The 20219-nt window shown below is 31.2% G+C and overlaps 1 protein-coding gene and 1 long non-coding RNA gene across 5 annotated transcripts; both read right to left on the reverse strand.

Annotated features, from left to right (window-relative positions):
• Positions 1-218: 218 nt before the first annotated feature.
• LOC134688554 (uncharacterized) lies at positions 219-6658 on the reverse strand. Of its 4 annotated transcripts, none has more exons than XM_063549357.1 (2): positions 2714-2834; positions 219-2286 (listed from the first exon to the last, which is right to left on the reverse strand). In XM_063549357.1, the coding sequence occupies exon 2, from the start codon at positions 2284-2286 to the stop codon at positions 1228-1230; it is 1059 nt and encodes a 352-aa protein (XP_063405427.1). In that variant the 5' UTR covers positions 2714-2834; the 3' UTR covers positions 219-1227. The 4 variants fall into 4 exon arrangements, with proteins under 4 accessions (XP_063405427.1, XP_063405424.1, XP_063405426.1 ...); XM_063549354.1 differs by lacking the exon at positions 2714-2834 and adding an exon at positions 6247-6655 and having other exon boundaries at positions 220-2286; XM_063549356.1 differs by lacking the exon at positions 2714-2834 and adding an exon at positions 6526-6658 and having other exon boundaries at positions 221-2286.
• Positions 6659-9964: 3306 nt separating this feature from the next.
• On the reverse strand, positions 9965-19840 carry LOC134688563 (uncharacterized). The gene is made up of 3 exons (XR_010101829.1): positions 19754-19840; positions 12205-12454; positions 9965-10409 (listed from the first exon to the last, which is right to left on the reverse strand). It is a non-coding gene; the product is annotated as an uncharacterized LOC134688563 (long non-coding RNA).
• Between the last annotated feature and the right edge of the window lie 379 nt (positions 19841-20219).

A 20219-nucleotide genomic window follows, 5' to 3' on the forward strand; every position in this document is an offset into this window, starting at 1 on the left:
CAGGAGATTTTAAAGATTTAATCTTTAGCATTATACCCCAAATATACACAGAAAAAAATTCCCATAAAATCTAACTTGAGGAAGACTAAAAAAATCACCATTTAGAATACCTATGGAGATTTGCATTGAAAAGGGAGATAACTCTTGCAAAATGAAAAAAGAAAAACAATAGACGACACAACACTTAATTAATATGATTAAACTAAACATGTTAAGGGCATACAATAGTTTCAGTGGAGGTAATAAAGTCGTTAAAGTGCCATGTCATCTTTCGCGTCTTCGAACTGTACATGTTTGGAAAAGATTTATTTTAACTGTATCGTATGCTTTTAAGGTATTTTTGTTCTTCTAAATCTTTTGTTATTCCACTTATGGAGACAAATAATTGAGGTTTGAGAAGTTTTCCCGCCGCATGATTAATTCTCTGTTCTTGTGATGTCAGACCTCTATAGATCTTGTTTGGCTGATTGGGTATAGGGTTCCTGTCTCAATAACATTTACCCATCCACATTTTTCATACATTTATACATGACTTTTTGGGATAAATTTGTTGCTTTGGTGCAGTCTCAATGACGTACAATGTATAAATTTCGCATCAATTTATCTACCGTTTTATTCTAAGAACTTATTGAGTCACTACCACTTCATAAAACGATCATTTATTAGCTTCGTAAATCATGTTTTATGTACATTTCGTTTCACAATAATATGGACAGTGATAGAAAGTACAAGTTTAAATCTCTGAAAAGCATAGCAATTCACAACAAACTAAATGGCAGTAAGATTTCAGATTTTGCGACTTTAAACATATCTGTAAATTAATGCAAGTTTACAATATATCATTAATTACAAAAATGTACACTCAATTGACGAGCCTTTTACACACACAATGTGAACTTTATATCCTCTATTCAATATGAATGTATGATTGATTGACTATTGGTTGTTTAACGTCCAGTGGCATATAGCTCGTGCATGTTCAGGACGATATATCAATGAGTAATTAAGGAGATACTTTCAAATTTAATTCACAAATTTATGTGTATTTTCAAATATGCGTGCTGCATGGTGTACATATTTAGGAATGTTCAGATGGAAAGTTGACACTTCATTTTTATTTTCTTTATTAAATATTTTGATTTATTTGGGGGGTTTTCTAGCGAAACTAGACTTGTTATAATCCTGCCATGTTAAGAAGATATCATTACGTTAACACTGAACACAAACTTAGCCAAAATTATACATGTTTTCTTGGATTTCATTTAACGAAGAAACCGGTTTTTTGCTCAAGTAGCCCGATTTTCCTAACGCTGGTGATCCATGACCTTTTAACCTCTGTTCATTGCTAACGGACTGTCTATTTCCTTCAATTAAAACCTTCCGTGGTTTTGATGGAAAAGAATTTGTTGTAGTTTTTGCTGCATTAATATCAGGAAGTTTCATTTCCTTTCGCTCAAAATGTTCGTAAATTGATTCATCAATGAGCGGACTATATCCTGTCGGAAGTCGAATTTCGCTAATTGGTTCACGTTTGATTGGAGATGTTCGTGGCGTAGGTTGAGGTGACGGTTGAAATACACTCTCTTCTTCGGCATCCAATGATTCCACTGGATTTGGAGACGGTTGATGTGGCAGAGATTCTCCCCTACTTTCTATTGTTGTGTGTGGAGTAATATTTACAGTTGTACAAGATCGTGAAATTATTGTTAGCTGAGGCGAGTTTGAATTATTGGTAGATATTGGATTGGATGAAAAAGCTGAATGTTCCCGGGTTCCACGTCTGCTATTTAGATCCCATCCGTCATGTATAGAACGCTCACCAGGTGTGGAATATGACCTTGGCACTTGTAAAGGTTCATCCAACATTTCCCCTTTTCGTCGATATTTGTGAAATATTTCAGGAACCGGCTGGGAACACAAGGACCTCAGCCATTTTGAATTTGAATATGCAGCTAATCTGTTTTGAAATGCTTGATCAACGTAATAGTAATCAAAATTCTTTCTCCTCGCAAGATTGTCTGCTCTCATATTCCTATTTGTATTTAATCGAAATCCATGTGGACCTCTATGTGGCTGACCTTTTGGAAAACTCTTGACTTTACTAAAATCTAGAGACACAAAAGTCAAACTCTCAGGTATTTTCTGACGAATAGGTCGATGTGAGTTCAAAGGAGTAGACACAGGACATCGTAAAAAAGGACCCGGTTCCGGTGAAGCACGTAAACAATTTTCGATTCTACTTCTGTCTGGGAAGTATCCGTTCTTCTTGTTTGTTGTCATCACCATCTATAAAACAAAACAAAAGATAAAAACATTTTGGTAATGTGAAAACCAAGTTATAATAATAGTTTGTATGGAATAGTCGTCTGCCAGGCTGAGATATCCCACCTGAAAATATGCGTTGTAAAATGTGTTTATCCAGATGTGTGCCTACGGTTTAAACGACGGTACTTGAGAGACAAAATAACAAGAACGTTAAAGGAAAAGAAAAGAGAAAGAAACAGAAATAGAAAAACGACATACCAGAACTATTAAATACAAAGGAAATCGAACAATCAAACACAAACAACTTAAATCTGGATACTTTATTAAAAATGGAAAATTTACGTTTGATTGCATTAACCTGCAATTTTATGGAAGCTTATCGAAATTGAAATAAAAAGTAAATTTAAATCCGTTTTAGCATAATTGCTCTTATAAAGTAAACACTTACCAATTTCAGGTGTTTTACTTAGTTATACGAACAATTCACATGATTATGTTGCATAGTTTGTTAACCCTGTTTGTCAACCCAGACTATATTATATTGAATCGGTTTAGTTGTAAAGCATATGAGATGAAAGATAAAATGTGTTTGGTTCTCAAAAGAATATCACTGATCAAGTATAAATTATTAACAACAATTCGATATATAAACGATATAGGATCATTGTTTAATTACCTACCACCAGATATTGGCTTCTTTAGACACTTTAATTTTAATGGCACTAAAATCAATTCCACACGAGAATACAAAGGTTTATAAAAATAATAAATAACAAAAACACGTACTTTGTTATTGGTAAAACAAGCATGTAGGTATAAGACTACTTTTGATGGTAGGTATTTATGCAAGTGTGACAGATTGTTTTTAATACTCGTTATCCGTTATAATAAGCTTAAACAAGTTTTAATCCAATCTTGCTAACAGTTAATTAAGATTAACTTATTTCAACAACAGACTCTTTAATCCTTTGTTAAACTTGGCAAAGTAGTACATACCATGTAACCAAATATGTGCCAAAATCTAGATTATAAAAATAGGTCTATATTGGAGCAAATTGTCATTGAAAAAAAACTTGCATATCATTTATGTTTAATGTATAATTTATATCAGATCGGTGTCAGTTATGCAATAATTAAAATTGAATATTTAAATATAGATGAGTATTGAGTCTAAATTCACAGTGTAGAGACAATACCATTTTGTATTGTTAAACTACAATGTATATACAGGCTTACAGTCGTGTCTTTTAGGGGATTGGGAGGGGGATACAATTAACTGCCAAATAATTTATGATAAAAAAAAACCTTATTGGTGCAATATTATGTAAAGAGATTTTATAACTGTGACGATTCCTTAAACTTATGTAAAGAAAAGTGACAACAGTTCTCCTTTAAATTGAAAGTACGTCGGTAAGATGTGTCCATAGATTTAAGAAGAATCACTTTACACAAGGTATCATATCAGTGTGTCTCACTGTACATGGGCTAGAATGTCAGATTTTAGGACAACAAAACATATCTCTAATTTATTAATATACCCCTGTATTTATTTTCATTTTCATTTTTCATATTTTTTAAAGAGATTTATATTTTCACAGGACTTATTAAAAGCCTACTTTAAAAGTTTTAAATGCAACTTGACATTAAATGGATTATGTCACTGTCTACAATGTTGAAATTCATTTTTATTCATTAAGAGAAGTTTTTTTAGATTACTTACGAACTTTAAATGACACAATTATATGACTTTTATTATAAAAACCACGTAATCATAACACATACAAGATATAAGTATTGGTATAAGTAAATGAGATAGCAATCAAATGACATAATATCAAAAGGAATCAATATATAAAGATATGAAATGACAAAAAGACAGTTTTCGGTCTATATAATATGCCAAGTTCTTTATCGCTGAGAGAAAAACTAAATTAATGTCTATTAAAATCAAGCCCTAAAGGAGAAAGACATTCAATAAGCACATGAACATTTGACAGGAAAACTAGTTACACTGCCACTTAAAACTCGTCCAGTGGTCACTGGAGCAAAATTGAAAAAAGAACATTAATGAGTCTAGTAGAAATAAACTATAGATCTATAATAGCGGTGAAACACAATTGAAAGCATAATTGAAACAAGAATGTGTCCACAGTACACGGATGTCCCACTCGCACATTTTCTATATTCAGTGGACTGTGAAAGTTGGATACAAATCTAATTTGGCCTTCAAATTAGAAAGATCATATCATAAGGGACATGTGTAATAAGTTTCAAGCTGATTGGACTTCAACTTCCTCAAAAACTACCTTGACGAACACTTTAACTTGAAACTTGCACTTTCATTTTCTATGTTCAGTGGACCTTGAAATGGGGTCAAAAATCTTATTTGGCATTAAATTAAAAAGATCAAATCATAGGGAACATGTATATTCAGTTTGAAGTTGATTGGACTTCAACTGCATCAAAAAATTACCTTGACCAAAAACTTTAACCTGAAACGGGACAGACGGACGAACGAACAGACGGACGCACACCAAAAAAAAATGCCCCTTTGCTATCGTAGGTGGGGTATAAAAAACATGGCTCTATAATACCGGTACTTGTAGGATCAAATTGTACACAAGGAAACATCATAGCTCTATACACTGGTGGAAACAGACAATGAAGTCACCTATCTGTATAGGAGTGGTAATAATTAATATCAAAGCCACCTTTAGCTGTATAAAACTGGTATATCCAACAATACAAACATTAATACCAGTTTAATATTTTAAAATATTATCGAATCGAAGACTTTTCGAACTTGAAGGTCATCGAGAAAAGCATTTGGACACACCAGTAACAGTAACATTCTGCTGTAATTATTTGCTGCTACATGTACATGTATAAATGCAAGTGCTGGGAATCAACTCACACTTTATCTTTATCAAAGTTCAAATATGTTAATATTTTTGTTCCTGTTTGTACTTGCTCTCATCGTTAGTTGTGGAATAACCACGTAGACTTCACTTGTATGGCAGTATGTTTGTGTAATGACGACATTAAATACAACAGAATGCCAAGCACTCTCCAAAAGCACCGACAAATATTTGTGTATGTGTCTAGTCCGCAGATTGCCTTTGCAAGGCTTGTTTTTTTGGTACCCATTGACATGATTTAAAACAACTTCTTTTTCAAATGATAACATAATATAACAGTTCAACCTTCAACTCAGTTTTGAACTGTATACAATTTTTAAAACACAATCTACATTTACTAATCAATTATATGTAGCTAAATGTTATAACTTCACTGTCAAGACCAATACGCCAACATCAAAGAAATTTATTGGGTTTCATGAATTACTGGTAGGAATGTTTGTACTCGAAGCAGGGCGCAACACAATTATATATACGTCTTTGAAATGGAAACCAATATACCATGTGATATTCTATTTTACTTCCTTTATAGCGCAGTTTCAACTTATACAAAATGAAATCAAAAGTCAAATAGATTTCGGAAGAAAGCTGGTAATTATTTTTAATAGCCGGGCTGCTAAATGTACAATAACAAACACACTATTCATTTGTTATTATTTTTTTGAAAAGTATCCCTTATGTAAATTTTCTGAACTGAAATTAGCAGGGCAATGAATCTCTCATTGCATAATTTAGAATGAACTTCCGTCGTAAGATTTTCTATACCATCAAAAAATGAATGATGCTGCTTCATTACAGCAATTTCTCCCAAAATTCAAAACATGCTACTCGCACTTTGAATAAGGCTGAAACAGTTTTAGCTCTGTGTACAGTCTAAAAAATTTCGGACTAAAATTATTTGCTGTGCTATGTACAATAAGATCACAAAAAAACATATGTACTTCTTTACGTTCGTATTACTTAAAAAAATGAATGGATGTGTACATAGAAATATAATTTGATATTTGAGTAGAATATAGTACTATATATTTTTTTATAATAGCCATTGTCTTATGAAACTTACCCCACCGTCACGATAGTACATCCCCATGGTTTACGTCCAAGTGTAAAATAAACCCATCTAAATATTATTTGACAATTTAAATATAAGCTAATTATATCAGATGTTAATCACAAACCTTTTTATCCTTGGTAGAACGATAAAAACGTTAAATGTCCTCGCGTATCCATATCCTGTCGAAACTGATCCGTGTAATTATCATTTTAAATGTAACTTTTGTCAACTCAAAAAATCAGATAGGTATTAAATCTTGACTATGTAAATAAATAGTTATATTTCTACCTCTATACAAATCTATGCCATTGTAGGGTTTATAATTAACTGGTCTGTATTGGCCAGAGATTGACGAACTGTTTGGATTATTTCCATTCCCACTTCACATATTGAGCGATAACCGTATTAATCCACAATAATCTAGATCGGGTTTATCTATAGTCACATGACAGTTAAAAGAAGTCAATTGGGAGTTAAATATTTATGCATTTATTGATTACAGATTATTTTTTGGAATTTAATCTAGGCAATGACTAAATTTATAGTTTTAAACTAATGTCGAAAACCAACTATTTCAATTTAATTAGTCAATCGATTTTATTCAGGTCAATTTTATTTTTTAAATTAAACACTATTTATTTTAAATTTATACGGAAAGAAATAAAGTTACCATATTTTCAACTTTGATTTTAAATGAGGCTTGTTCGGGATGTAAAAATACATAGCCACGTCTCAGCGAAAAAAGTAAGTCTACCCCTATTGCAGGACCTATCGCCACTACGGCAACAATTATAATCAAGGCACATGAATGGCACCCTATGGCAACCATTAGAATCAAGTTTCATGAACAACACCCTACAACAATCATTGGATTAACCAAAGCACATTAACAGCAACCCACGTCAACCATAGGAATCAAGGCATATGGACGGAACACTACGACAACAATTGCAAAGACGGTGTCCAGTCAAACTAGCCCAAAAAATCACCCAACCTCAAACAAATTGCAACAAAAGGTTTCTTGTCATAATTCGATCTATTGACATATTCTATTGAACATATAAAAAATCGACAGAAATCGATGGGCTAATTTTCGGGTATTTTTGGGTCAAAATATATGTTTTTGAACAAAAATCGCTGAAAACTGGAAAATTTCTTATATTTTATTATTATGACAAAACGATAAGAAATGAGTGTAAAAATAAGATAACAGTTATGAGAACTACCTATAATAGTGGCAACATTGGGAAAAAAGTTTTGAAAAAGAGTAATTTTGGGTTAAAAACTGCATTTTTGTGACAAAAATCGGCAAGAACTGATTGTTTTCTATTAATTATAGTAAATATATAAATAAATCGGGTTTTCACTATTTTAGACAGTATATAAAATATCATTATAAATAATACCGAATTCTTTTTATCAACATACGAATTTTGGGGTGAAATAGTTACTTTTTAGTGACAAATCGAGATAAACTGAAATTTAAGATAATCACTTCACCAAAATGTAATATATAGATACTAACTATTTCATTTATCTTGACTAAGTAAATAAGTCATTCGAAAATTATGAAAAAATTATATAGAGCTTATGTCAAAGAAACAATGTCACATCTTCAATCTAATTGAAATGTTGATCTCTGATTACGTTATACTGTATATGAGATCTAACAACTATCAATATGTAGTTTCACTTCTGAGGATTTCACACGTGACTTTTTAAACCAATTAGAATCAATCTTAACAAATCTTTGCAGTCCATTCGATACCTAAATGTATAATATGGCTTATCTATATCATGAGGATATGTCCAGAGAACATCGAAAGATAAAGCCCGACAGTTTGTTACTCGCTTCAAAAACAAAGTCGATGAATAAAGCAGTTTTGTAGACATTGACATCGAATTAACATTACAAAATAACATTCAATTGAGATGTTTCTCTAAGTGGGAAGCTTAAACAGACATGAATAATCTTAATTTGTTCCGCTCAGCCCCCCCTTTTTTTTCGATAAAACGAACCCGTAGCCAACTTTCAATCGCAGGGTTTTGTTACAATTTACCGAGTTTACGAACCCCGAAAATAAACATGGTTCCATACTACAAATGAAAGGCAGGCATTGAGTTTGGAGGAAATTATTCCAAGGGGGTGGTGTTTTTTCTCTCCAATTTCTTTAAGGGGTTTATATTTGTTTTTTTTCAAGAACTATGACAACATTTGCTTGAATCCAAAATCAGGCAGTATCAACTGTTCAGGGTTTGCTCAGTGTGGCATTTATTATAGTATAGAATTAAGATGGGCAGTTCAATTGATGCATATGTTTTGTGGTGGAGATTGGAGTTTCTTAAGGGCAAATTATTGTTGCAGGAAAAATGGGACACCAATATCACAGACTAGGGTGAAGATTAAGACACCATAAAGCACAAAGACTTTAGGCGTGGTGATAAGTGTGGGCCATTTTCTGCATTAACCGAGTTGTCCAATTTTAAGATACCCTATTATATTAATCTGAAAGTATAAAAATTGTAAACTAAGTTTACAATTGTGTTCCAATAAATATGAACAATATATTTGACTAAAATATTTGCATGCAACAGAGCTCTATTCTGTCATTAACTTGCATACCAAAATGTGGCTTTCAAGCCACACTGAATTCTATATATTTGAAAAACCTAAAGTAACTTTACTTTAATTGAAACATTTTAAACAAGGCTAAAAGAATATATAAAGTTACAAGTACATTTTGTACCTGAAGCGGTGACTTTCGTCTTCCACCTTCCTGAGTGTATAATATGGACCAGTGACTATCTCGAAAAGTGCTTATATTAGTGTACATGTATATATGGTTTATTTTGATGCGCTTTGAGTTCATGCACAACTCATGCCATTTGAATATATATAAATAAAGTTTAAATAATAAAGAATTGCTTTAATTTTCTATTGTACTAATTTAAATATTCAGTACGTAAAACCAAACATAATGTACAAAGCAATAAATTGTTTCAAAATATGCAGCGCAAAACTATTTGTCATCAATCGTCAAGAAACATGAATATGATATGAATGTGAAACATATAACACTGATAACACAAATAAAACAATATGTTCAATAATGAAACAAAATTGATACATGTATCCGGTGACACACACCCCTATCTGCAAAAAGTTCCGTCTCAAAACCAATATATCAAACCTATGACACTTTTGAAATTTGGGCAACCTAGATGTGCATGTGGTAAATGCCTCTATACCATATATAAAGCAATGACCAAAATTCAGGATACTTAATAGGATTCAAACAAATAACAACAACAAAAAATATTAAAAAGTCAAATGAAATAAAAAAAAAATTCCCTCATTACTATGAATTGTTGTTGACAAACGATCAATCCAAATTCTTGCAAATCAAATGTAGGATGTACCTTATCCACTAATCAGTTGCACAAATATCTAAATTTCCCCCCTCTTACATATATATCATTTAAATAATAATAAAGAGTTAGGTCCGATCCATATTTGAATACTTTTTCAAAATATGCATATGGTCTGAATGTACACTTACAGTCTGCCAGATTATAAGACGTTGGTCAAGTTTATTCGATACATATACATGTATATCATTAAAAGTATAAACATCACAGTTCAACATAACCGAAATCTTAAATTAATATAAAAAGTTCAATTGTAATTGAAACAAAAAATTAATGTAATTTAAAAGTTAATCTCCTGTACAGTATATCACGGAAGAAAATGGACATAAATTATATAAAAATCTGTTCCAAAAAAACTAAAAACTATAATAAAATAGTGTTAAAAAGTAGGCAAAGAATGAAAAAGTTTTTGTAGATAGTCGTCTCATTGGCAATCATACCACATCTTCTTTTTTATATTTGTTATTGTGAGAAGAGTAACTCTGGATGTAGGGTTGCTGATATTATTATTAAGGATGCAATTTTATACAAACTATTATTTGGCATATTGTTAGGTTATGAGTGCAATAGAACTTTTGACATACAAAATTGAAAATGTAATTTGTAAAACAAAAGGAATTTCATTGCATGCTGCTGCAAAACAAGCATGGGTGCAAATGCAAAGGAACAGGCATGAACAAAACATGTAAATGTAAGAAATATGATTTTCCTTCCGTCAGCAAGTGTCACCAGGGACGAGAATGCTAAAATAAGATTGAAACAGACAATTAAATACAGAATTATTCAATTTCAATTGATGTAATGTTTTCCACTTTATTCCTTTAACTGTCTTATATTAATAAGAAATACTCAATAAAAGTATTTTGATGAATATGTGTCTAAAATAAACCCATATGTTCCAAATACATGTACGGTCAAGCTCGTACTAGATCATATGAGTATACTCGTACTGGACCGTACACGTACAATCCAAATACTTATATGGTCTGGAATATATAAGCATAGGTACTTTCTCCTTGTAATTAATGATGTATGAAAAAAAGTAAAAATACAAAAATACTGAACTCCGAGGAAAATTCAAAAAGGAAAATCAAAAATCAAAAGTCCAAACACATCAAACAAATGGATAACAACTGTCATATTCCTGACTTGGTACAGGCATTTTCTAATGTAGAAAATGGTGGATTGAACCTGGTTCTATAGCTAGCTAAACCTCTCACTTGTATGACAATCGCATTAAATTCCATTACATTGTCAACAATGCATGAACAAAACAAACATACTCAAAGAGTAAAAATGTCAAAAATAGGGGTACAACAGTCAATATTGTGTTATCATCTTAATATCACTATAGTAAAAAACAACAAATGTAACGAAGAAGCACAAAAAGGCATACATCAAATTTAACATACTCATATTGCTTTTCTTATACGACTTAATTTATCTATGTAAAGTCTACCCGTGAAGGATAGAAGGTTTTCAGTTCTGGTGTAAAATTGTGCGCTTGAAATTCACACAGGTAATCATAAAAATAATTTTGTCGTTCAATTAACGGCATACATAAATGCAGAGTCACGTAAAGTAGATATAACAAAAAACATACTTAACAGTAGAAGTAATAATAATAGATAAAATAATTCTGTGGTTCAAAGTATGACGGGATACATAAGTACAGTTTCACGTCAAATGTATGAAAGTATAACAGTAATTATTTTTCAGATCATTTCATTGGATGGACCTATTCTTCAATGTAGTAAATCCCCATGTATGATTGGAAATTTTGTTATGTATGGCCATGTTACATTGTGTAATTACAAATGACTTAAAAAAAAATAATTACATGTTTAGGAACATTCTTTAGATATCATAATATTGGAAAGTATTATATATATATATACCATGTATACATGGGCTTTGCTCATTGTTAAAGGCGGTACTGTGACCTTAGTCCTATAGTCATAATTTGTTAATTTCTGTGTCATTTTGGTCTCTTGTTTCATTGGCAATCATACTAGATCTTCTTTTTTATATAACATACCATGATCCTATTGAAGACTAAAACAGACCAGCTGCAATATAACATTTTTATTCCATTTCCATACTTCAGGACTATGACGATCCAGCAACTTTCAGCAGCAGTACATGATGTAAATTAACTCATTCAAAATAATTAATTACAATTGCAAACTGTTTATTAAGAAGCAGTTTGACAACTGAATAACCATCTTGAGAATGATTTATGGTCAAGTTTATTTTCCATGTTTTCAGCACATCAATTCACATCTAATAATAATTTATGACAGAATTCTGTAAAACAAAAAAAGACAGAAAATTTAATTCATTCAATCATTAATGAAATTGAAAGTTGATATTGTGATACATAATTTTTGGTATATATATATCAAAAATGTATTTGAGAACAAACTTAAGATATAAATGAAATAAATAGACAATAAACTAAAAGTCTATCCAGATACTTTTTTTGTCTTTATCATCATGATCATAAATTTAAAGTATTATATCATACATTATACATACAATACATGTACCATAGGCTAAGATCTGTATGTTGAAACTCTAGAGCTGGTTCACAACCTATATCTGTAGTGCCATTCTCAGATTCATCTTCAGATGCTTGTAGTGGCTTTTTCTGTGTCACTGTCTGTGTGTTTTAAGAGTTCCCTCCACCGTGTAATTTGTTTGGCCCAGTCACAAATTGAAAGAAACATTGTCAGAATCTAGGGTTTTTCAGACTGGAGTCCAAACTACTGTTTGATCAGACACTAACCTGAAATTAAAGAGTTTTATAATTGGTCTTCATTAATCCCATATAATTGTGTTACATTTTTATATGTAAATGTCCAAAAATAATTTGTTGAAAAGCTGATAATCATCCCAAAATTTGTAATTTATATTGTTGACTATGTACATGTACGACAGGCAAAAATTTCCATAACAAGTTGTACAATAAGCTGTTTATGGGAACATGACAACTCAACCTTTTCCAAAATAAATAAAATTTGTAAGTTTACATGTACATGATGTAAAAGTATATATGTGCAATAACAAGCCATTAATGGCGCACTGACACAACAGTGTTTATCATTCCCCTTTCTTAACTTCTCTGCATCCACCTTTGTTAAATTTACCAACCTTAGTCTTGATTTGAGTTTTCAGAATGGAGTGTATATATAGTTACAATGTACACATATGAATTGAGAGAGATTTTAACTTCTATGTAATTTTAGCTCTTGTGGAGAGTTGTCTCATTGGCAATCATATTTTTATAGCGAATCACTGAGCATGTCTGGAGCCCCCTCCCCATAGGTAAGTCAGCAGGACCTGCACACAAACCTGAATTTAGTTACTAAGCTATTTTTACTTGTTCTACTTGTATTTTTTATCTATCTGATGAGTTAAGCCTTTTTCAACTGATTTATATAGATTGATCTTATGTTGTACTGTCACATGACTGTTATACCACTGTCCCAGGTTAAGGAGAGGGTTGGGATCCAGCTAACATGTTTAACCCCGCCACATAATTTGTGTATGTGCCTGTGTACTGTGTTCTAGATATTCCGGTAAGTCATTTATAAAGATAAAAAACAGTATTGGGCCCAATACTGTTCCTTGTGGTTCACCAAATGTTACTGGTACAGAGGTGAAGAAAATGCCATTAATGACTACTGTTTGTATTCTGTCCTGTAAAAATGCCTGAATCCAATTAAGTGTGTTATTTTCAATACCATAGAATTTGAGTTTGTAAAGGAGGTGACGATGTGAAACTTTGTCGAACGCTTTAGCGAAGTCCATTATGATTAAGTCAATTTGTGTGTTACTATTATTTGATTTTGATCGTGCTAGTTCGTGAATGAAGTCTATTAATTGTGTTTCACATGACCTTGATTTTCTGAAGCCAGACTGAAGATCATATAATATGTGATGTTTTTCAAGGTGAGACATGATGTTACTTGTAATAATTAGTGGCAGATCTAGAAATTTTCATTAGTGGTGGCCCACTGACTGACCTAAGAGGGGGCCCACTCCAGTGATCCCTATATATGCAACCAAATTTTTTCCCCAAAAGGGGGGGCCCGGCCCCCTGCCCCCCTCTGATAAATATATGTTCCATTAGCTTGCAACATATGCAGGTTAAAGATATTGGCCTGTAGTTTACGGGTTTGTATTTTTCCCCCTTTTTGAAAGCTGGGGCTACATTATCATGTTGGCATCTAATTTAGTAATACCTGCTTCAGTGATTGTTATTTTTGGCATTTTAATGGGTGGGGGCTTGTACCTTTGTCTGGGATGCTCCATGAGCTTGCAACGTATGCAGGTTAAAGATATTGGCCTGTAGTTTACAGGTTTGTATTTTTCCACCATTTCGAAGTCTGGGGCTACATTAGCATGTTTCCACTTCTGAAAATTATAGGTCATTAGGTGTATCTCCAGTTTCAAGTGACTTTTAAAATGGGCTATTCCAGAATTAGTCTGTCCCCCCCCTATGGAAGACATTGGAATTCCAGATTTTTTTCCCTTTATTTTTTCTAAAATTCCAAACAAATTTTCCATCTGGACAAAAAAATCCAAACTTTTTGTCTCTTGGTGCACAAGAAATTCCATGTAATTTTCAAAGGGTCGAATAATTTCCAGAAATTTTTTACTGATATTCATTAAGATTTTCCAGAACAGAAATATTTGGTGACCCATTATTTCCAGGTATATTACACAAGAGTATTGATCAATTCCCCATGTACATGTATAAACATGAAAAGACTTCAAAATAATGGGGGAGGGGCAAAGATCTGACACTGTCAGCAATAGTAGTTAAGAGAGCAGGAGCATTCAAAATATTGTACTGTTTTCAATTACGGTAGCTATTACACTGATAAAATTTAAATAAACCATGCATATGCCTCTTTTGGGGGATACCGTATATAATATTCATACATGTAGATATTTTGTATTGTACATATGTATTCGTTCCATGATATCATCCATATATATATGTTTTATCTATATTTTTTTTTTTTTTATAGAGACATACATTTTTTAACTTAGAAATATTACCAGTATACGTTGACATTTATAGTACGTAGGGGCCAACTTGAAATATGAGGAAGACCCATAGTGAAGGGGAAAGAGGGAGGGGGAGAAGTACAGACTTTCAATAGTATAAGTTCAAACTCTTAGTCGTTCTGGGCATGTAAATGTTGAAAATATGCTGCACAGCTGTATGTTTTGACTTTTGAATAAAATAGGTTTGCATATTTACAACTTTTCATTCTAGGATATAATGTATTACAAAACTTCATAGTTAAAGTGGCACAGTTTTAGCTGTAAAGAGGTTTCCAAAGGGAAATTTCAATATCTTTGTTTTATTTACAGAAGTGCATTCTATAATTTTTATCTTGTTTCATGTATACAAAACTGTTGAATGTAAATCAGGTGCAAATTTCCAAATGATTGGATTAACAGCATCTATGACTCAGAATCAGTAGGAAAATTCTATCACAAGGGAAGACAAAAACAGAAAAATTTGGTTTGACAAAATTTTTGATGCCTTAATGACAGTTTTTAACATACATGTATATATTAAAAGTAATTATTAATACTGACATCTCATTAGTTTCACAGACTTGTGATATTATTTAGAAGATGATAATTTGACCTAATATATATTTAGAATTTAATCTGTATTTTTCATCATTAATTAACACCAATTTCTCCTAAATTTAAGAATGAAATTTAGTGTTTGTCCTAGGCTTATAACATATAAACAAATGGCAGATTTTGGGTTAATTCAGCTCAATAGCCAGAACATTTACCAATTTAACAGATAATTGATACATCCTTTATTCAAACACACTTGTTTGTCTTCACAGCAGGAAATCCTCTATAATTACCACAATATTGTAGATGAATGACCAGAAATGACCAGCTGGGTACTATGCATTGCAAAATACTGTTACACATAAATAGATTGTTTTCAGAATCTGTGGCCAACTGTCTACTGACTTTTGATTTTACACACAGAAGATCTCCCCCTTTTTTTTTTAATTAATGCAAGGCAATGTGAACTTTTACTGATAAATTGATAATTTGTGTTCAAGTGTTTTATTCTCATATGAAAGTATATACATGTGTACAAATATAACTAAGATAAGAAAAATAAATATATTTAATAAGAAATAAATATCATGAATATATTTAATAAGAAATGACTGATGTTTTAAGAATTAACCTATTTTCAAAAATATTTTTATTGTGAACTGGAATGAAACTTAAGATGATAATGAATGCAATGTTCTCCTACCGATTGAATAATCTGAAAATGTATTTTCTTAACAATGATGTCTAAAATTTGACATGAATTTTGAAATTTTAAAGTTTATAAATATAGATTCTACCACTGCATCGAGTGTGATACGATATTTATCCACTTGAGACAGTTAAATTTTCACATTTAAAACGCAAGGCTTGCCGATCGTTTTAAATATTTAAAATTTAACTGTCGAGAGTGGATAAATATCGTATTACTAGAGGTTTGGTGGTGGAATCTGTTTCTCTAATGATTTTTAAACAATATGCAGGCAAACTTATTGCTTGCTTCTTTGCGACTGATCTGCAAAAAGATGTGTTCTTTCTATGTGACGTCATCAGGCATGGCCGCCTTTATTCATGCCGTCACAATAGGAAATTCAGAGGAAAACAAGACAATTCGACGTCATAATCGGATTTTAACCAATGAAGAACTGAGATCAAACGAACCACACGTTGATTAAATTTTTTTATACAATGGGTGCAGAAAGGGATAAATTGACTAAATTAGAGAAAAAATCATTACACATAACAAACTGACATTCTTAATAAGACATACTGTTTCACAATTTACTATTTGTCAAGCCTGAAACTAGGGTTGCCATAGCCATTCTCTCTAGTGTCATCAACTTTTAAATTAATTTTTGGTTAAAAAAAAAAAAAAAAAAAGATTTGTTAAATTTTAGTTATCTGACAGACGCTTCTTCTATACAAAGACAGCATTAAAAGATTTTTTTATTCTTTTTCAATATTTCATTGATATAATGGACTAATTTTTTTTGCAGTATAAACATATTTTGTTTACAAAACTTTGAAATTTTCAAAAACTAATGATTTTTTATTGCAGGAATAGAATACCTTAGCTGTTAGCTGTATTTGGCAAAATCTCTTTGATATTTTGGGTCCCAAATGCTCAACTTAATACATTTTTTAGGCATTCAGAGGCAGATTTAGAGGGGGGCTAGCTGTGTTTTACTGATGATTACATTTTTGTTCATTAAGCATTTAGATACATGTACAACCTTCCTCCTTAAACCTTCAAGGAATTTCAGGAAACTGTTTCTTCATTCTTGATAATTACCTGACGTGTAGAGTAAAATTAAGATTTTCAACCCATTCTTCCATAATTCACTAAGAAATATTATATAACAGTCAACATTTAGGTAAGTGAAAGATTTTGAATTACTTTTGTCAAACTTTTGTGGAATTTTAACTTACAAAACCTAGACAGAAGCTTTCTCATAATCAGAAGATAGAACCCTGAACAAATTTTGATTAATTTTTAAAATAAAGATAAAAACATATCTTGCAATGATTAAATTGAAGAGATATGCAGATGGGGATCTACAGAGCTACCACTAATCAAATAAGCAACATTTTAATTCAAAAAGTCACAATTTTGTAGTCGAAAAGATAAATTAAGAGTACAAGTTAAACGTTCAATTATCATTTTCTGTAATCAGGGATAATTTCATAGAAATTGATCAAATATCCACATATTTGGTGCAAATCATGTTTCTGGCATTTCATTGATACTCAGTGCTATGTAGCAATGTTTATTTTCTCCCAGAATTGTGTTTAAAATTAAGGGGAAACCTTCATTAGAGACTAGTGACCCCTTTGGTTTTTTTGGGGTTTTTCTTTCATGTTTCTTATTACTGTTTAAAGTTTATTAATATCTTTTTTTATTTATCAAAAATATATATAATTTGAAATTTAAAATTTGATTTTTAGATTTTCTAACTATTTCAATAAATGTTGAATTCAGTGTTTCATGAAAAGAATTTTGTCTTCAGAATATCAGTTTACATGTGTGGTTTACATGATGATGGTCTTTAATTAGTTCTGCACAGTGAGAAATTTTGTAGGAACTGTGATGTTTATACAAATAATTTTATAGCTCATTTCACTAATTCAGCAATGTTCTATTTCTTTTGAATCCTATTGATAGGTTTTTATGGGATTGGACACCTATTGTAGAATCTGTTTTAAAAAGATGCTAGTATTACCTGAATTCTTTTTGAAGTTTTTTCTGCTTGAGAAGGATAAGTAAAGAATGATACATTGTAAACATAGATCTGTTTTTAACTTTGTTCTTTTTCTTTAAAAAATGGGTGGTTTGATTTTTTTTATGAAGATATTGGAATTTTTCAGTAAGACATTATTCTTTCAAAAGCATTTCATATCTAAAACACCAGTATTTTTCAAAGTGTTCATCTTTGAAGGTTTATGGAATGATTATTGCATTCATAATTGAACTTCAGCAATTAAGTCGTGTTGTTTAATCATTTGCATTTTCAAACAGGAACTCTAATTTCATTTACTATTTATTTAGTGGTAGGGATGAGCTGCTGAAAAGTTTATCATGGTCATTATTTCAAGCTTCATTAAATATGATCAAATCTGGAAATTTAGATGAAGGTCAAGTTTTCAACTTGCCTGTTTATATCACAAGTGTCTGAAGAATCTTTTGATGTGGTAAATTTAAACAATGTGTAAATGTATCCAATATATTATAATACAATAGTGGTCAAATCAATTATCTCTCCTAACATTTTTCCCATATGCATTCTTAACAGCTATAATTTGCTGTTTGTGCTTTTGATCCCATTATTTTGACACTTTCACCTACAAATGTAATTAGCATTAAAAGTATGTAATAATGAAAACTACATATTTTTAATTTCACACTTTGAGAGTGTTGACCTCAAGAGAAATAGGTTTAACAACTTGTGAAAATTGAATTTTGCTTGATATCAACTCTTGTTTTTCAATTTAATTACTATAAATGAACTTGCTACAGGCTCGTTTATTATTATTTTTGAAAATAAATAACTCCAGTTGATCCTAGGCTCACACAGCATAGTAAGCTAGAATGGGCCTAAAAATGACCTGTGTAAAACAATACATTGTTTTCAAAATTCCAATAGGGAACACACTTTATATAATTGTATCAATAAAGCTGAAACGTCTCAAAAAATTGGTTTATTGATACAATTATAAAACAATACAGACAAAAAAAAACAATGGCCAAAAATTGAAATTGATATACATGTACAAAACATTAAATGAAAAACAAATATGAAATATAGTAAAAGTGACAACCACTAAAATTACAGGCTTCTGACTTGGGACAGATATATAGAGAAAATATATACAGCGAGGTTACAAGAACGCATGTGCTAGATTGAAATTCTACTGGCATAGTGGTGTTTTTGTCAAGCCATTAACAAGCCTTTTTAAACACTGGTAAACATGTTAGCTAGCAGTTCTTGTAGTCAAGGATTTGTTTGTCCTGAAACTTTCAAACACAGTTTCTTTTCTTTTGGTTACGGTTGCATATAATATGTTACTTATAATTACTTAGTATAAAATTCCAGTTTTTTTGGCTCATTTAGAAAGAAACCGATAAATTCCAGACAAAAAAAAATTAACTGATGTCTTCCATAGGCATTGTTTCTAATATTTACAGTTAAATTTCCAGACAAATTGACAGCAGTATGAAAAAAAATCCAGTACATTTAAGTTTTATAACGTGTTTAAAATCTGGAATTCCAGAACATTTTGGTAATGGTGAAAAAAATTTCCATGGATTTTTTTTTTTACATCTTATGTCTTCCATAGGGGGGGGACAGAATATTTCTGGAATAGCCCAATGTTAAATTAAGTAAGAAAATTTACTTAAAAACTCTTTCCGTTGCCCGTAGGAAGCATGACTATACAATCTCTGTGCTTCAAAATACATGCAAACTTTGACTTTGCTCACAATTTAGCCCTTAAACTTTGTGATGAGGCAAAATATCTGTTTATTCGTTTTCCAAATCCTCTTTCATCCTTCGTCGCCATCTTCAAACATTCTTTTGAAGCCCTTTCATTAGGACGATTTTGATTGGTCAATATAAATACTTTCTAGGGTCAAAAAAAGGTTACAAAAGTGAAACTACATATTGATAGTTGTTAGATCTCATATGCAGTATAACGTAATCAGAGATCAACATTTCAATTAGATTGTCACATCTTCATATTATGAAAAAGGGACTTATTTAGGTTGTTGCCTTCTTGAAATATAGAAAATATAAATGACAATAATATTTAATATTTGTTTCAACTTGAGTCAAACATAAGTTCATCAGCTGCTAAATTAATGTCACCATGCATTGAATAGACCACTTTCGAGTTCATCCGTCACCGGAAAAAACTCGTCAATTATACGCGCCTTTATCACCGCCATT

Source organism: Mytilus trossulus, chromosome 10 (genome assembly GCF_036588685.1).
Source record: "Mytilus trossulus isolate FHL-02 chromosome 10, PNRI_Mtr1.1.1.hap1, whole genome shotgun sequence".
NCBI classification, from domain to species: domain Eukaryota; kingdom Metazoa; phylum Mollusca; class Bivalvia; order Mytilida; family Mytilidae; genus Mytilus; species Mytilus trossulus.